At 50.0% G+C, this 16,319-nt stretch overlaps 1 protein-coding gene across 1 annotated transcript in view; it reads right to left on the bottom strand.

Moving 5' to 3' along the window:
• The window catches only part of PSD2 (pleckstrin and Sec7 domain containing 2), a 153,567-nt gene that overhangs the window by 18,562 nt on the left and 118,686 nt on the right, over positions 1-16,319 (bottom strand). The window contains exons 8-11 of the mRNA XM_007059167.4: positions 11,508-11,597; positions 9,365-9,408; positions 3,750-3,940; positions 2,192-2,262 (exon numbers count right to left, since the gene is read on the bottom strand). Of these exons, the coding sequence (XP_007059229.2) occupies positions 2,192-2,262; positions 3,750-3,940; positions 9,365-9,408; positions 11,508-11,597 (396 nt within the window). The remainder of the gene's footprint in view (positions 1-2,191; positions 2,263-3,749; positions 3,941-9,364; positions 9,409-11,507; positions 11,598-16,319) is intronic.

Here is a 16,319-nt window from a genome sequence, read left to right as displayed (position 1 = left end):
TGCATTGAGTGTAGCTTGGCTAGATGCGGCCCTAAAGGTCCACTTGTGTCCCTGACTGTGCATACACAGCTCCCCACTGCCTCTCCTGACAGCTAGTCTGGTGTTGCTGAGGGCAGAATCTGTGTTCCTTATTGTCATCATGGTCTGGAGGCTGGTAATATCCTCTTCACTGCCATTTCCCAGGGCTTTGTAGCCAAACATATCCTACCCCATTGTTATCTACAGCCAACTTGCTGCAATGTATACTTATTAATACCTTGGCAACATTGCCTATTGGGTAAAGCATAGAACTGGGCATCAAGAGATCCCAAATCTTCTAGAAATGCCCAATGTGACGGTTCAGTGACTTGCTTCTAGGTCACAATTGGGCATTTGTAGAAGAACTGGGAATCTCTTAACTCTCAGTTCTGTGCTTTAACCACTAGGCAATACCTCCATTATATTAATACGCATAGATTGTTCAAGTACAGCAGCACAGTGGTGCATGGTCAGGTAACTGTGGGGCTGCTGCTCTTAATAATATGTTGCATCTCAAAAGGACATCAAATGCTCTTTATAAATATAACTGATTTATAAACTATCCATGGAGATCACTTCGCACTCTGTGAAATGCAGCTACCTCTGGGGTGAAATGTGGCAGCTACTTAACAGCACACAGCAACAATCTGCAACCATTTAGAGTGAATGTGAATAAGAATGCCATAGCAAACCAAAACTGCAGCAAAGAATTGTAAATAGGCAGATTTCATTTATCCCTATTGGTGTCTACCCAGGACTTTGGGGTTAATATCGCTTATGAACTGCCATGGGATCATGGATAACTACAAGTGGCCCTGACCTCAGCTTTTCCATCCCTACCAAAAGAGAGCATCTTCTCTAGCATGGTGACCCTTCCCTTAATCCCATGTGGGGGACTGGCTGAGTACTCACTAAGAAGGAGGTAGCTAACATCACCTCTTCCTGCAGTTGCCACAATCTCCCTCCTCAAGAGCTGCTCTAGCCAGACTCTGCTAAGCTGGAGATCTGCTGCAGTCCCAGCTGATGGCAGCACGGATGTAAAAATCCAAACTGGCTGAGAGCAATAGGCACCAATCAATTACCATCAGCCCCTGCCAGATCTCCGAGAGCCCCGTCACACATACTCCAGGATCACCACCAGCACCACACAGAGATCGTCAGGGTGTGAGCATGGGGCTGAGTCACAACTTCGTGCTGCCCTGAGGGGCCCTCGTGTCTCTCTTATATAATTCACAATTTGTTTACTTCTGTTGTGTTGGAGACATTAATGCGACACACGTGGTTGCCTACCCACAGGAAGTGCCCGAGAGGCAGACAGGAGTATCCCACTGGTGACAATACCAAAGGGCACCAGGAGTGGGGTTCTACAGTTGTTCTCTTGAGCTGGGCTTTGTGCTTTACCTCATCCATGGGGAGACACAGTGAGCAGAGTTGTGTGGTGGCCCCCTTAGGAAATACATACAGGTGTACAGTCTGCCAGGAAAGAGGCAGAGAGACTCCAGCATCGATCCCTACTAAGGACCCAACTCAGTGAAGCACTGAAGCCTGTGCCTCACTTTAAGCACGTGAGTTTCCCATTGAGGTCAACAGGACTATTTGCATGCGCAGAGTTAGGCCCGTGTGAATACCTCACTGAATCAGGGACCGACTGCAGATAATGACAGGGCAGGAAAAGACTACTCTGACCCTCCACTGACCTCAGCTGTGAGGGGCTACCCACTGCATCAGGCCCCACTAATATCCTGTCTGACCTGGCTGGGAATATTGGCAGTGAAAGAACTTCAGCCACCTCCCTTGTGAAGACCGTCCCCGCAAAGGCCTAGCCTCATTTCTCCTTCCTTAACCTCAGAACATTGCTCCTTGTATTGCCATTTTCTAAGGCTGGGAAGCCTTCACTACAGCATTCCCCTGAGGATATGGAAGACGATCAAGTCCTCCACCCTGAGTCATTTGATTAGATACAGTTAATTCCCTCCAGCTCTTCTTACGGGCGCCTCCTGCTCCTATGCACAAAACACTCTGGAAGTCGGCACCTGCATCGTGAGCACGGGCTCAGAATCGCTGCCTCCTTCTCCAGCATTTGCATCCTTTTCTAGGAGTCTTCCCTTGTAGCAACATTTCGTACAGCATGAAAGAATAAATATCAGCATGGGACAGAGTTGGCCATTTTTACCTTCTGCAAATAAAGAATGGTCCCTTTAAGCACAGCATAAAACTTCTTCCATCCTCTTCTTCCTCTCGGGGCTAAAACAAAGAAAAGCAGCTCATTACATGGGCCTGTTAACTACAGCTTCCTCTTCCTCACTGGTAATGCTGAAGGGAACCTGCCACACTACTTGTTCTGTAGGGTCGGAGGTGGGGGCCTGGACAGAGTAGCTCCATGGCAATGCCTGGCACTACAGAGGGGGTGTTCATCCTGGGCAGGCTGCAAAGGAGGGGGGCTCTGTGATGATGGGTGAGGATGACAAACGTGCCCTGGTGCTTAGTATGGGGCTGCTCAGAGAGGGGAGACCTTGGGCCATAACCTTAGGTATTCCTGGGGTTTTAATGGGTATCAGTGACTAGGCCATCCATCTCCATTAATAGAAATAATCCTCAGTGGTTTTACTAATTGCTGGTAATCAACTAACAGATTCCAAACACATTTCCCTGTATCTCTCCTGCGCTCCCATTTCACCGCAGCATTACTTGGCATCCAGTTGCTAATGGAGCTCAAGCATGTACAGTGCAATGGCAGAATGGAGATGGGCCAAAGCCGCACAGTTGAGACCCTGCATCCACACTCTCCCCAGGTTCAGGAGTCTGTTGGGTCTGGGGTTTCAGCTGGGCTCATGCTAGAGAACGGATCTGGGTCTGGACCTTCCCTATAGCTCAGGGTGCTGGGATCCAGAGTTTGGGCTAAGCCCAGTATAAGGATGGGGCCAGCTGCAAAGCTCGGCCGTTCCTGATGCCTGGGGGCAGCTGGTGGCAGCAATCTGATTTTGACCCACCCCTTTTAGAGGAGTGTTTGGGGCTCTATTGGGTCTCTAATTATGGGGCCAAGTATGGGCTGGGATGGAGATACACAGCCCCACTGCAAGCCCCAGGATGTGGGGACATGTGCTCATTGCTATACCCCTGAGCATGCAGAGCATTTGCACCATTCTGTGACCAGCCAGGTCCGCGTGCCCCACCTACTCCCCTATCCCAGCTGGTTAGCATCCCAGGGAGACAGAAGAGGGCAGGGGCTGCAACTATCGCCCTTCCTGAATGTGGTGCTGCCAAGGGAGAGCCCCTGGCTCTTGTAGGGACAACCATCACGACTCCCTTTGATTGCGATTTTACCACACCAAAGAAAAAGCAAAACCAAAAGAGGGGAGTGAAAAGCACTGAAATTAGGTGGGGAAAGTACTGAGCTGGATGGCAGAGTTCACCCCCTTGCAGCAGGGGAAATATACCACAGCATAGCCCTATGCACCATTGAAATCCTCAAAACAGGACTGAAGTGGTGCATTGGCCTTGACTTGGCCCTCTGCACTGGGACACCCAGAAGTCAGTATACGGGGTCCTGGCTACCAGCCATGCAAACCAGCTAGGTTTATCTCTCTGCATACTTGTCTGCGGCATTCACCCAGCTCTGGTCTTGATGCTAGACCCAACTCTTACTGCATGTCCTGGTGCTGTCCTCTCTGCCCTAGGTGTCCCTTACTGGCATGTCATGCTACATGCTGCACTTCTCTTCTAACACATACTTCTCTTCCCATCTGTATCGGCATGGGTTTTCCGGGTGAGGACACCGTGCTTATAGGTAATTGCATTCAGCGCCTGGGGAATGTCCAGGAAAGGATTGCTACCGTCTACGATCCGCGTCACTTTCTTTGCACTGGCTCCTAGTTTGTCGTCCACGAGTTCTGACAGTGATTTTCTCAGCTCATCCTCGTCACTTGGAAAGAAACCCAGAAAAAACCTTGAACAAAGAACATTAGTCTTTGACACTATATTTTACCTGCTAGAGGGACCAGGCCTTGGTTCGAGCAAGTCACCCATTACAGTAGCAGTAGAATACAGCGGTAGAACCAGGTTGTTATATATTGAAAATCATGGTGTGCCAAGTATTGTAATATGTGGGGTCAAATTCTCCTCTTGTGAGCACTGCTGCAGCCCTGTTGACTTGAATGGCATTGAACAGGGCATAACGGCGAGAGGCATTTGACAACCCGTGATTGTTCTCATAGCAACTTTGTGACATTACTTAGTCAAACAGGAGACATCATGGTTAATGCTAACAAAGCATATGTGGAAGGGAGATTCGGCCTAGTGCTTCAGGGCTTAGGCCCGCTATTAGAGTCTTGGGTGAGATCTAAAGTGGGAGGCAAATTAGCCCAAGTCAGCTACTGTGGGGTTCTTACACCTTCCACAGAAGCATCTGGGTACTAGACTAGACAGAGCTCCACGCTGGCGTAGAGTGGGCTGGAGAACATGGGGCTAAGCCAATCTGATTATGGAATGAGGCTCACCAGAGAGCAGAAGGTGACTGGAGCAAGAGGAATGAGAGCCAAGCTCACATGGTGATGGAGCCCAGCTGGAGAGAGGGCCGCAGAGAGTCGAACAGGACACTCAGAGGAAGGAAAGCTCTCCAGGACGGAGCCCCTGGGAGAGACCTTGATGGAAGCAGGGACTGGGAAAAGCTCTCCACGCAGGGAGGCATGGGCAAAATCTTGACTAACCAGGGAAGTGACTGCGGGGTCTACACTGCAATTAAACACCTGCAGCTGGCCTGGGTCAGCTGACTCGGCGCTCGGGCTGTGGGGCTATAGAATTGTGGTGTAGCTGTTTGTGCTCGGGCTGGAGCCCGGGCTCTGGGACCACCCCAGAACAGCCAGTGCCTAAATGGCACAACTGGGCCCACTACAAATTAGGCTGGCGCCACATCAGAGTTCAGATGTAAGCTATGCAATAATGGGCAAAAAGAGACTTCAGCTAGCAGGGATGTCACCAGCGCATCAAAGTATAAGAACATCAGAACCTAAGAACGACCACACTGGGTCAGACCAAAGGTCCATCTCGCCCAGTGTCCTGTCTGCCGACCGTGGCCAGTGCCAGGTGCTTCAGAGGGCATGAACAGAACAGGTGACCATCAAGTGAAGTATCTGCCCCCTCCACTGGCTGGCCTGCTAAGGGCCAGAAGTCTGGGCTCCTCTAGCAAATGGCCAATGCCGTATTGTCATTGCACCAAGGGTGTCATGGGGGCACTGGGGCTTTGGGTCAGGGTGGGGGCATGGCCCTTGTGCCCACTACATTTCTCACCTGGACCTCACGGCTCTCCTTCCAGGGGCTGGGTGGAGCTACTTGGATGTGATAGTGTGTATTGCACTAACACTCTTGTGAGGCACTGTGGAGAGGGGTCTAGCTAAGAGCATGGGCAGAGGGGGTCAGGTGCCCGGAGTGGTGGGGAATGATCTGGTGTGGTATCTGACTCGTCGGTATCTCTGAGGATGCAGCAGGTAGCCTGGTGCAGAGGGTCTATGTTGCCCATGTGAGTGTCTGTGCTCAGCACTATGGCTGGGCGATGGTACCTTATGCTGCCTGCTCCAGGCAGTACTTGTGTTAGTGCAAAGGAGGCTAGAGGTCTCTCATGTTGCAACCAGCCTGTCTGCAATAAAGCAAGGAGCCCTGCAGCCAGGCAGCATCTGCTTCCCCTTCCTCCAGGATCTCAGGCTGATACAGAGGGAGGAAGGAAAAGAGTGCACGGAAATGGGGGGTGAAGGGGTGGGAGGAAGAGATCTATGAAGTACCAGCTAAATCGGGCAGAAACTGAACTGTCCCAGCCTTTGGAAGGCTGGTGCCAGGGGGCTCTGTTCTCCCTACTCACTGTGTGCAAAAGAGGCTGTGCGCATGGTAATCCAGCGTTTTGCAATAACACGATAATCGCTTCCCTGTCTTCAGCTGAACTAGCTGCACTTTCTCTGAACTCTCTTATATAAAATTTCCTGCCAGATGCCAGTGCATTAGAGCAGCCTTATTGGAGCTAGAGGGCTCCCTCTAGTGGCTGATTTACAGCAATACTTTGGCTTCTTTGCTGACCATTGCCTGCAATGAAGTCAATCAGGTTGCTTTGGCCTGGTGGGATTTTGCTTGCTCTCTCTCTCTCTCTCTCTCTCTCTCTCATTTATTTAGGATTGGATTTTCAAAAGCACCTAATAGAGTTCAGAGCATAATTTCCATTGATAATCATTGAACACTTAGTGGGATAGGGCCAGCTACATAAGAATGGCCATACTGGGTCAGACCAAAGGTCCATCTAGCCCAGTGTCCTGTCTTCCGACAATGGCCCATGCCAGATACTTCAGAGGGAGTGAATAGAATAGGGCAATTATCAAGTGATCCATCCCCTGCCATCCAGTTCCAGGTTTAGGACTGGTAGTCAGAGGTTTAGGAAGACCCAAGCATGGGGTTGCCTCCCTGACCATCTTGGCTAATAGCCATGAATTTATCTAATTCCTTTTTAATTCCAGATATACTTTTGGCCATCACAGCATCCCCTGGAAATGAGTTCCACAGGCTGACTGTGTGTTGTGTGAAGAAGTCCTTCCTAATGTACTTCCAACAGTCTCATCAGCAGAGCAGGGCAAAATTTTTCTCATGAAACTTTTTTTGGGGAGAAAGACTACGATTCGACAGCACTGCAACATTTTGTGAATTCATCTTGGTTTCTCTGAATTGTTCATTTAGGAAAAATTTTTTTTTCTGGTTTTTTGTGTAAAAATTTACTTGTATTTTATTTTTGAAAAATTCAGAAATATTAAAAAATGGTCAAAATCCAAACAAAATGTCTTGTTTCACCCAAAACAATTTCCCCCATTACTTTTCAATGCACCAAATTTTTTTAAATAAATATTTTCTGTCTGAGGCAAAATGATTTCCCCCCACCCAACTTTTTCAAATTGCCAATGAACTGAAAAATCCATTATTCACCCAGCTCTACTCATCACCCCATTGCTTTTCAGGAAAAATAAAACCGGAGAAACATTTTCCAGTGTAGCCAGGCAACTGCAAGGCACGTGCAGCTGGTGTTGGGAAACGGAACCTCTCGGCCACAAGTCACTTGTGAGCATCTGGCTCCAGATGGTAGTGACTATCTGATGGCCCCTTTGTGAAATGACATAGTGGGTCTCAATCCAGTTCCTGATACATAGGTGGACGCATCATAAACATCACCACCACCAGAGGTGGATTAGGGGGTTGTGGGGCCCCTGGGCCAGCGCAAGTGGGGGTCCCTCCCCACCCCTGCTGCCTGTAGTCCTGCCCGCTCCTCCTGGTGCTCCTGCTGGGGAAATGGAGTCAGGGAACGGGGGCTTGCCCTGCTCCCCTCCCACCCAGTATTTTGTGCCCAGACTCTACTCCCCAGCAGGACCACTGGGTGGGTGGAAGGGTTGGGGCACGGTGGCGCCCATTTTTCCGGGGGGCCCCCAATTGGCCAGGGCCCTTGGGCACAGGCCCCGTCGGCCCAGTGGCTAATCCATCACTGACCACCACAGTTGATAATCAACTGGCCCTATAGAGAGACCAGGGACTGACTGGGCCAGGATGAAAGCAGGTCTCTCCCAAAGGACAAAGTGCATGGGTGCGGGGAGGGGCGTGGACTGCCCAGAACATAGCAGATCTGTGGGTAAATAAAGGGGTTGCTGCTAGGGTAAGAAGAGCCCTAAACACACATGTTTTGTTTTGTTTTTTAAAAAGGATGTTCAACCAGAGTGAGGTCAGGGCAAGTCCCACTTCATGGCTCACTTTATTCAGGCCCATCAACCGACACATGAGGTCTCAATGAGAGGCCAGTGCAGCCTGAAGAGCGTATTTCTAGCACAGCTGTTCCACCCCACCTCCAGCTTGGACAGCTAATATCTATACACAAAGGATCTTCCCTGTTTTTATCTTGGCTGTTTTTTACCTGATACCCACATCCCCTACAGGCGTGCGAGTTTCTAATGGGAAATCAACCAAGGCTTGGCTTACTGAGCAATATATGGTTCTCTTCCTTTTTTCAATTACACTGTTTGCGTAGCTTGTACAGTAAATTTCCATAATCAACCGACTGTATGCATTGTAATGGGCCGGATGACATTGTGCTCAGGGGGTTGCAGCAGTAATTAATCCTGGTGGAAGGTAGAGAAGTTCTGGTTTCAGCAGCTGTGCACATTTTCCACATGGCCCCATGGTGGCTCATGATGGGACGTCATCCTGAGCTTGTTTCTGCTAGTTAATCCCTGAGGACAACTGCACTGGGAGTGAGCGCTGCACACACCGCCCTCCACTGCCTGGCATTAATGGCCTGATTTGCAGTGGTGCCGCAGGCTCTCAACACCCATCAAAGCCCACTGGAGCTGCACAAGCTAAGGACTTCTGAAAAATCAGGCTACAACTGCATCAATACAAGAGCCATCAGGAATGGGAGGGGTCAGAAGGCCAAGAGCAATGGGATGGGGATGAGATAGTGCTTAGCAGAGGATGAGACAGGAGGTCTGGAAAAAGAGACGAGATTTGTAATGGGCCTCCCATGAGCAGAACCATGCACCTCTGTGGAGCCTCCCTGAGGTCAATGGGCCTCAGGGATCCAACCGCCTGCAGCTCATTGCAGGAGTGGGGTCTAATGTTGTAACAGATGGAGTTTAAAACAGATAAAGGGACTGCGGCTGGAGTTAAGGTGTTGCAAAATTATTATTAGTATTATTGGAGATGATAAGGATGACATTGCTGACCAGGGTAAGTATGGTATTAATTGCTCTGAGACATGTCACTGGCCCTCATGGGATGCTCGTGGGTGCCTTCTGCACAGTGATCGATGGAGTGAGAGGGGTGGCTCTGGGGTGAGGAACTGCTGTATTCACCATGGTGCAAGAGGAGAGCACAGGGGCTGTCATCCAGAAGGACAGCAATGACAGCACATGTGTGATACATAAATAAACCCACCCACCAACAGGGACAGGAGGACTGGTCATAGCCCAGCTGCTGAACTGAGCAGTGAATGTTGGTCGGACTGGGGAGCTCAGATCTTGTTTTCTTGGTGTGGTGGTCACCCCCCCACATGCAGCTACGTCAGATACTCCAGCAAGGCAGTGTACCTCTAAAGGGGTAAAATCTCCCTCATGCAGAGGGCCAATGTTATGCCTTACCTGGTGCCTTTGCCTTTGCCTTGCGCCGGCCCTAAATGGGGTTGAATTTCACCCGTTCAGAAGCACACGTCCTTTCTGGAGCATTACCAGTCCCTGCGTATGTTAATACTGCACTTTCCTGAAGCTTCTTGAGCTAATGATCCAAGAGCTTTGAAAGAGCCCTTTCAGGTTAGAGGGCACTGAACAGGGATACTTACATGGCCCACTCCAGCTTCTCATTTTTGATGGAGTTATACAGCGTCTGAAACAAGGGCACAATATTAGCTCTTGGCAGCGCCTCCGGGCAATGGGTCCCCTTTGTGGATGCCTCCCGGGCGAAGGCCCTGTATAAGGCCTGTGCTGCAGAGCGCTCTCAGAGCGATGCTTGGTTTCTGCCCTGTTACAGGAGAGCTGTTTGGAGCAGAGGCGCAGGCACCGTTTCCACAGGCACTGACTTTGACTTGTCAGGGTGGGTGCTCTACCCCCCGCCCCACCCCGAAGCCCCGCCCCTTCCCCTGAGGCCCCGCCCTCGCTCCACCTCTTCCCTCCCCTGCTCTGCCCCCTCCCCCCGAGGTCCTACCTTCCCTCGACCTCTTCCCGCCCCAGCGCCTCCCACCTGGCACCCCGCCCGCCTGTGGCTCGCTGTTCTCGCCCCTCCCCCCGAATGCCTCCCGCCAGCCGCCAAACCGCTGATCAGCGGCTGTGGGGCTGGCGGATGCTGAGCACTCACTATTTTTTCCCATGGGTACTTGAGCACCGGAGCACCCACGGAGTCGGCGCCTACGACCATTGTGGCGGTGCCTTTCTTGCAGTCATGTAGTGACGCTGGTGTTGGCAAGGGGTAACTGCAGTATTGCTCAGAGAGGAGCAGCTTTCATTGGACTCCAGGCTCATTTGCCATGCACAGCAATGCTGATCATGGGCATGTTACAGGGAGTCATTGCCCCCATAGGGGCTGAAGGAGTTTAATGCCTCCCTGCCTCCCCCAAAGGGCGAGAGCACGACTGGGGTGCTGGCATTTGGAAGGGAGGTGTCAAGGATTCTCCAGGCAGGGATAGACTCCTGGTGATTGTGAATTCCCTGCTGCACCTGTCAGCAGCAGTGCCGGGAAGGCCAGCCCTGCCTTGGGGCCCTGTTTCCCAAGCTGTGACTTTTGTTCATAAAGCACTGGGCTACATCTGTGAACTGGAGCGATTCCTGCATGAACTCCTGCCTTCTCAAAGGCTGCTGGAAGGCTCCCCGCCCAAGGTGAGGGGTGGGCATTTGGAACGACCCAGGTCTAAGAGGGGAGTCCCCACCTCTAGGGTGAGATGACAGAGCCCATCTGAGCCATGGCTACACTGCAGTTCCCACTGGTAGAGCTGCACCTATTGGGACTTACAGGTTTGAAAGATACTACCATAGATGAGACATCAGAGGGGACGTCAGTGTCTGCAGTAGGGGATTTTAGACCAGAATTCCCATTGCTATCATGACTAGCTTAGCCATGGGTGGGAGGTTTGTCTGCAATTTCCTACTGCAGGGGTAGTCACTAGGCTAGTGCCTGAAAACCAGGGGATCTGCATTCTACTCCTGGTAAGTCTCTCTGTGCTCCATGCTCCCCATCTGTGAAACAGGGCAGTGATGTGTAACAGCCTCGCTGAGGTGCTGGGAGACAGGACTAGCTAGCACTTGTAAAGGCCAAAGTAGTATTAAGGCAGAGCTGTGCCAGTGGCTGGGTGAGACCTAAGGAATTCCTGGCTCTCTTCCCTGGGCAGAACCTACAAGGAGCTCCGAATACAGGGTTGGACTTACTGGCAGGGAATGTAATAAGGGAAACTGAAGCCCCATATTATTTTGGGTGCATTGCTCTGTGTTCAGATGCAGTGGCGCTGCGGGCTACGTAACTAGTGAGACAGACAGCTACACTTTGGTACAGTACGAGGACAGCGAGAAATCACAGAGTACAAACAAAAGATGGTCCCAGGAAAACGGACCTATTCTGACATGCCAAGTTATCACAAGCTTCTTGTGCTTTCTTAGTTTAGCCAAGACTGCTGCAAAGCTTCGACACTACCCTGGAAGGAAAACGGAAGGTACGTTTGTACTCTGACGGTCAGGACTGCCAGAATTAACTCAGCGGCAAGGGCTTGAGGCAAGGAATCGAGCTAACCAGGTTCTATTCCTGGCTTTGCTTTGTATGAGACACTTTGCCTTTCTGTTTGGTTCCCCTCCTACCAATGGGCTATTCAAATGATCAGCTTTTCAGGGCAGAGACTGTCTTTCATTATGTGTATGTACAGCGCCTAGCACAATGGGCCCGCCTTGGAGGTGGTGCCTTTAGGTGCCACCCTAATAACACTAACATTGATATCACATTACCTTCAGCAGATCCTTTGCGAAGTCCTTCCCATCATTTAAGCCATCCAGGTTTGCTATAAATTGTTGGCATGACATCTTCTTTCCAATATTCTGCAATGCAAAGAAACAGAGCATTAAACCCCTGGATAGCTCCCAGTTTAATCAAACTGCTTTGAGCAACTGATTGTGGCTATTAGAATGGGACCTGATCCAACAGCCTAACACTGAACACCCGTGAATGTTGTGGCTCCTCTCTTATATAGAGGTTCTTCTGTCAGGCTCATCACTGTGGTATCTGATGTTTGCAATCTGAACCTGGCTCCACATTTTTCAAATCTACCCTTCTCCCCACACCAATTCGGCAGTGTTCCCAATCCAAATCTGGAGCCGGCCTTCTAACATGGGCTTACCTCTGGCAATCACACATTACTGAATCCAGATTGAGACTTTGACACAACAGCCGAGTCACAAAACCCAAACCCAGGTGCTCCTACTGTAGCAAATAACGCTGGGCTTGATTCCCTGGAGCCAAAGTAGCATAGAGTGTCTGTGAAGTGTCTGACTGGAGGGCTGGGTGGGTTATTTTTAGCAATTTTTAGGTAGATGTCCAAAAATCCGGGGGGTTCTCTTGGTATACTCTGTAGTGACTACTGTAATGTATATATAGTATGTACTGTAAAGAGCGATCTGTTTGTAATGTTCCCAAGGGTGCTTTCACATCAGACTGTTTCAAACAGTCCTACGTTAAAGTGCACTAGGGAACCTTTAGTGCACACCAGCAGGGTCAACACAGACCAATTAATGACCAACATGTTTGTGTGCTTTGGAAATCACACTCCCTTAGTCCACATTACTGTTCCGTGTAGACAAGCCCTTAGACACAAGTTCCCAGTTTTGGTGTCTTTTCAGTATTTCTTGGTTAAACACTGCTTTCATTTGCTTTGTACTGGGGGTGTTTTTCAGTTAATACCTAAAACCAGAAGCCCTAACAAGGCTTTGCTATACTATCAAAGTAGTTAAAGCCAGCACCCATCCTGGGATGGAGTGAGAGGGGTGGTTCTGGGGTGAGGAACTGCTGTATTCACCACGGTGCAAGAGGAGAGCACAGGTGTTGTCATCCAGAAGGACAGCAATGATGGCTTGTTATGTGTGATCTGTGGGACCCTGCTTACAGTGACCAGGGTGAATCAATGCAAAGTGAGGTGGGTTCTGGCGGTCGACAGGGTGGAAAAGAAACTCTAAAAACAAATGAAACAAGCACCTTGCCCCCAACCCAAGAAATGCTCCCCATGCACTAGAAATGAACCCTCAATTGGCGTGAAAGCCCATCAAAAAGCAAAGGAGGAGGCCAACTAGGATGTGCTGACTCCCTGGCAGCGTTTATCGCTGTGCACAGCCTTCACCGCTCTGCAGCACTGGTTGCTTGCAGCTCTGATGCTGCTTTGTCCCATATCACTAGCTAACACCATGTGGGCAGGCTTTGAGATTAACACGGCTAGCTTTGCCCGCTGCTGCCCCATTAACCATGTTTGAATTGAGGACATGTTTCTCTCTGAGTGGCTCTGGTTGCTGGTGCCACATTTGAATGACTCTGTCTGATATTCCCCAATTATGCATACTATCACTAGCAGGGTTTGGATTAGTCAACACCCAGGGGAGGTCAGGGGGGAGAGCAATAAAGCGCTGTAACAAATCTGCAGCCTCCTAGGGCTTTGCAGTCAACACCATGGCTACGCAGAACTCCCCAGCAGCCGCAGAAACACAACTCACTCTTCCAAAAGGACAAGCCCATCTTTACATTCAGGCCCTTCAGTACATATTCATGGAACTTAATAGGGCCCAATTTTTCCAGCCAGCCGACCACCCAGCAGCCCCTATTGAAGTCTGAGCTAATATTGAAAATCAGGGATCTTATTTAGAAGCCTAACTATAGACACACATATTATAAAGTCTTGGCCATGTCCCTGCTAATAAGTTAACTCTGGGCAGCCTAGGAGCTAGAATGCAAAGCCAAGCAGTGCTGTTTCTCTCCCATAGAGGGCAGTGGGATTCATGCCCACTTGCTAGCCAGGGTATGGCAGGGCTGCAAGCCACCACCTTAACAGAATTGTGTGGATGGAGCTTGGGGGAGAGGCATAATGGACCTCCAAGAGAGGGACCTGGTGCTGGTGACCCTGAGGTGTGGAATATCCTCACCCAGAGAGGGGACGAATATCTCTGCCCACTGCGGGTGGTACCAAGTATCCTTGAATCAGCTAGTGGAGTTTCCATCTGTTCCTGCTTATACGCACAAACGCCCCATAGCCCGGCTCCAGTAGGGAGCAGCGCTGGGGTCAGCAGCCATTCTCTGAGCTAGGCAAAGGGATGAACACATACCACTGCTCTGTCCCCTAGGCCAGGCTCCCATCAACATTAACTAGTACGGACCGGCTCATTAAATCTCTCCACCGTAATGGGCCAGCATTATCCCTGGTGTCAGTGGGTTCTCCTGCCACTGAGCAGTGCTTGCTCATGGCAGTGTGAGATCCCTGCCTCTTTAGGGTCCCTGAGTCGAAGCCAGGTGGATGCGGACACCACTTGTGGTTTGTTTCCTTTAGAGATAAGTCACAACCAGAATCCTGAATCCGAACCCCAAAGCTGTGGAAGTGCCTGACATCCAAACCCAGGTTTGATTGTCACACACATCCCCTGTGTTTAGAATGGGCCGTAGAAAACCACCCAGACCCCAAAGACCATTAACTGTGGAAGAGTCTTGCAGCTGGAACCCATCACTACTTCACAGAAGCTGTTCCACATTCGCAAGAAGTAAATACATGTTGTTGCCCGCAGCATCTTCAGGGGCTGAATGCTCTCATGGAAACCACTCCAAAGGGTATCAGATAGTGAACATGGATGCACCAATCGGCTGCAGCTACACTAGAAAAAAACATCATTCAAAATGAGACCAAAGGAGACATTCTTGTGCCACGAAACCTGATTCAGCGAGGTACTTACGCACACTGCTTAACGTGATGCATGGAGTAGTTCCATTCAATATGAGCTCTCACATGCTTACAGTTAAGCACTTTCTTATGTACCTTGCTGAATAGGGTTCTCATTGCATAAAGGGTTGCCTGCAGAGCTTTGAAAGAGATATTTCCCTGAGCAACTGACTAGCCACATGCACAAGGTCAACTTGCCTTTCTATGAAGCCTCAGGCACTGGCCAATGGCAGAAGGAGAAATCTGGGCAGTGATTACTGCTATGTTCCCCTAGGAGAATGAACTTTTACCCAATACTACATGCTCCTGGACACGGGATGAGAAGTGAAAGATCAGGTCTCTGTGTAGCTCACTCATAGAGTATTCGTTTAGAGCTCATTCATATAGAGTTACCTCCCTGGTGTGTTTGAGATAGATAGATAGATAGATAGGGTCTGATTCTGCTCTCACGTAGTATTACCCTGGTGTACCTCCACTGGAGCCTTAGCCACATGGTTGTGAGAATAGAATGAGGCCTAGGCTGTTCAACTTGGGCAGCTTGGGTAATTAAATGCCAATCAATCCAAGATGCGTGTCTCCAGCATCTGATGCAGTCAAGCATCAGTGACTCCTCTCTGCTTCTCCCGCAGACCCGGTACTATCTCTTGATGGAAGGCTGGCTAGGAGCCCTCATTAGGTGGCTCAGTAGGTGACAGAGCTCTGAGCAGGAGGGTTAGCCCCGAGGTTTAGATGAGGAGGGGAAAAGCAAAGGTGCAGTGCAGCCTCCAGATTCAAAAGGCTCCTGACTCAGAAGGAAAATGAGGCACAGTGACACAGAAGGGAGCTGAAGACACTGCAGCTCTCTAAGAGCACTGCCCTCCTCGCTTGTCTCTGGGAGGTCTGATCGCATTTGATGAGCTTTAAAGTGATGCCTGAAATTGGCGAACACATCATCTGGAAAGTACAGAATCCTATTACATTCCTGGCCCTTGAAAACTCTTCTCTCTGTGGCTTCACGGTGGGGTGTGGCTTAGTTTACACAGATTGATTTCTCAGCGCTCACAGATGCTGCCTGGGGCCAGGGAGCTCTGGGGCAGTAACTACTGGATGAGAGTGGTATGCTCATGAAACCTAGCATGGGATGGCTGTCAGGAAAGTGTGTAAAGTAGGATGTCACTATGGAAGTGACATCACAACCCCTTGCAGACCAATCATAGCCAGCAACACTGTTCCCTCTAAGCTGTGCGCGCGTGTGTGTGCACAGATCCTAAACCCTGCGCACATGGCGAAACACCACGCGCACAAAAATTTGCACAGAAGCACAAAAATTTGCACAGAAGACATTTTTTGCACACCCGGCCTGTCAAAAATTAGAGGGAACATTGGCTACCAAGTGGCACTACGTGGTTGTGATGCTGGCAGATCAGATGCCAGCTCATGCCAAGGTCCCCATGTCTCCACTGGACACTAAGATGCACAGCTGGAATCTGTTTGGCTCACAACCAACTCTGTGGGCTAATAGTGGTAGAATAGGTATCAGAATCATAAGCAAGTGTTTGGACTCTATTGAATGCTCGTGAGCTGCTGCCTGCATTAATCTCACTTGTAATGTCTGCATTCCATAGGGTAATGTAATGTTTGAGTGGCTATATTGTGAGCTTCTCTGACTGTCTGAGTCGCCAGGCGGGAGAGGGAATTTAATTAGTGTGAAGAGTTGTTCTTCTACAGAAATTATTAGCTCCCTTCCCTGAAAGAGGAGACCCCCTCAATACCAGATGGGCTCGGGTTGGATCTTACAATTGGAAACTCCCTACATCTGGACTGAGAAACCATCAACAAAAGGACCAAAGACTCTGATTGTTTTCTACTCTCC

The sequence above is a fragment of the Chelonia mydas genome, chromosome 8, assembly GCF_015237465.2.
Source record: "Chelonia mydas isolate rCheMyd1 chromosome 8, rCheMyd1.pri.v2, whole genome shotgun sequence".
Classification (NCBI taxonomy): domain Eukaryota; kingdom Metazoa; phylum Chordata; order Testudines; family Cheloniidae; genus Chelonia; species Chelonia mydas.
This window is presented reverse-complemented; position numbering and strand designations above follow the sequence as displayed.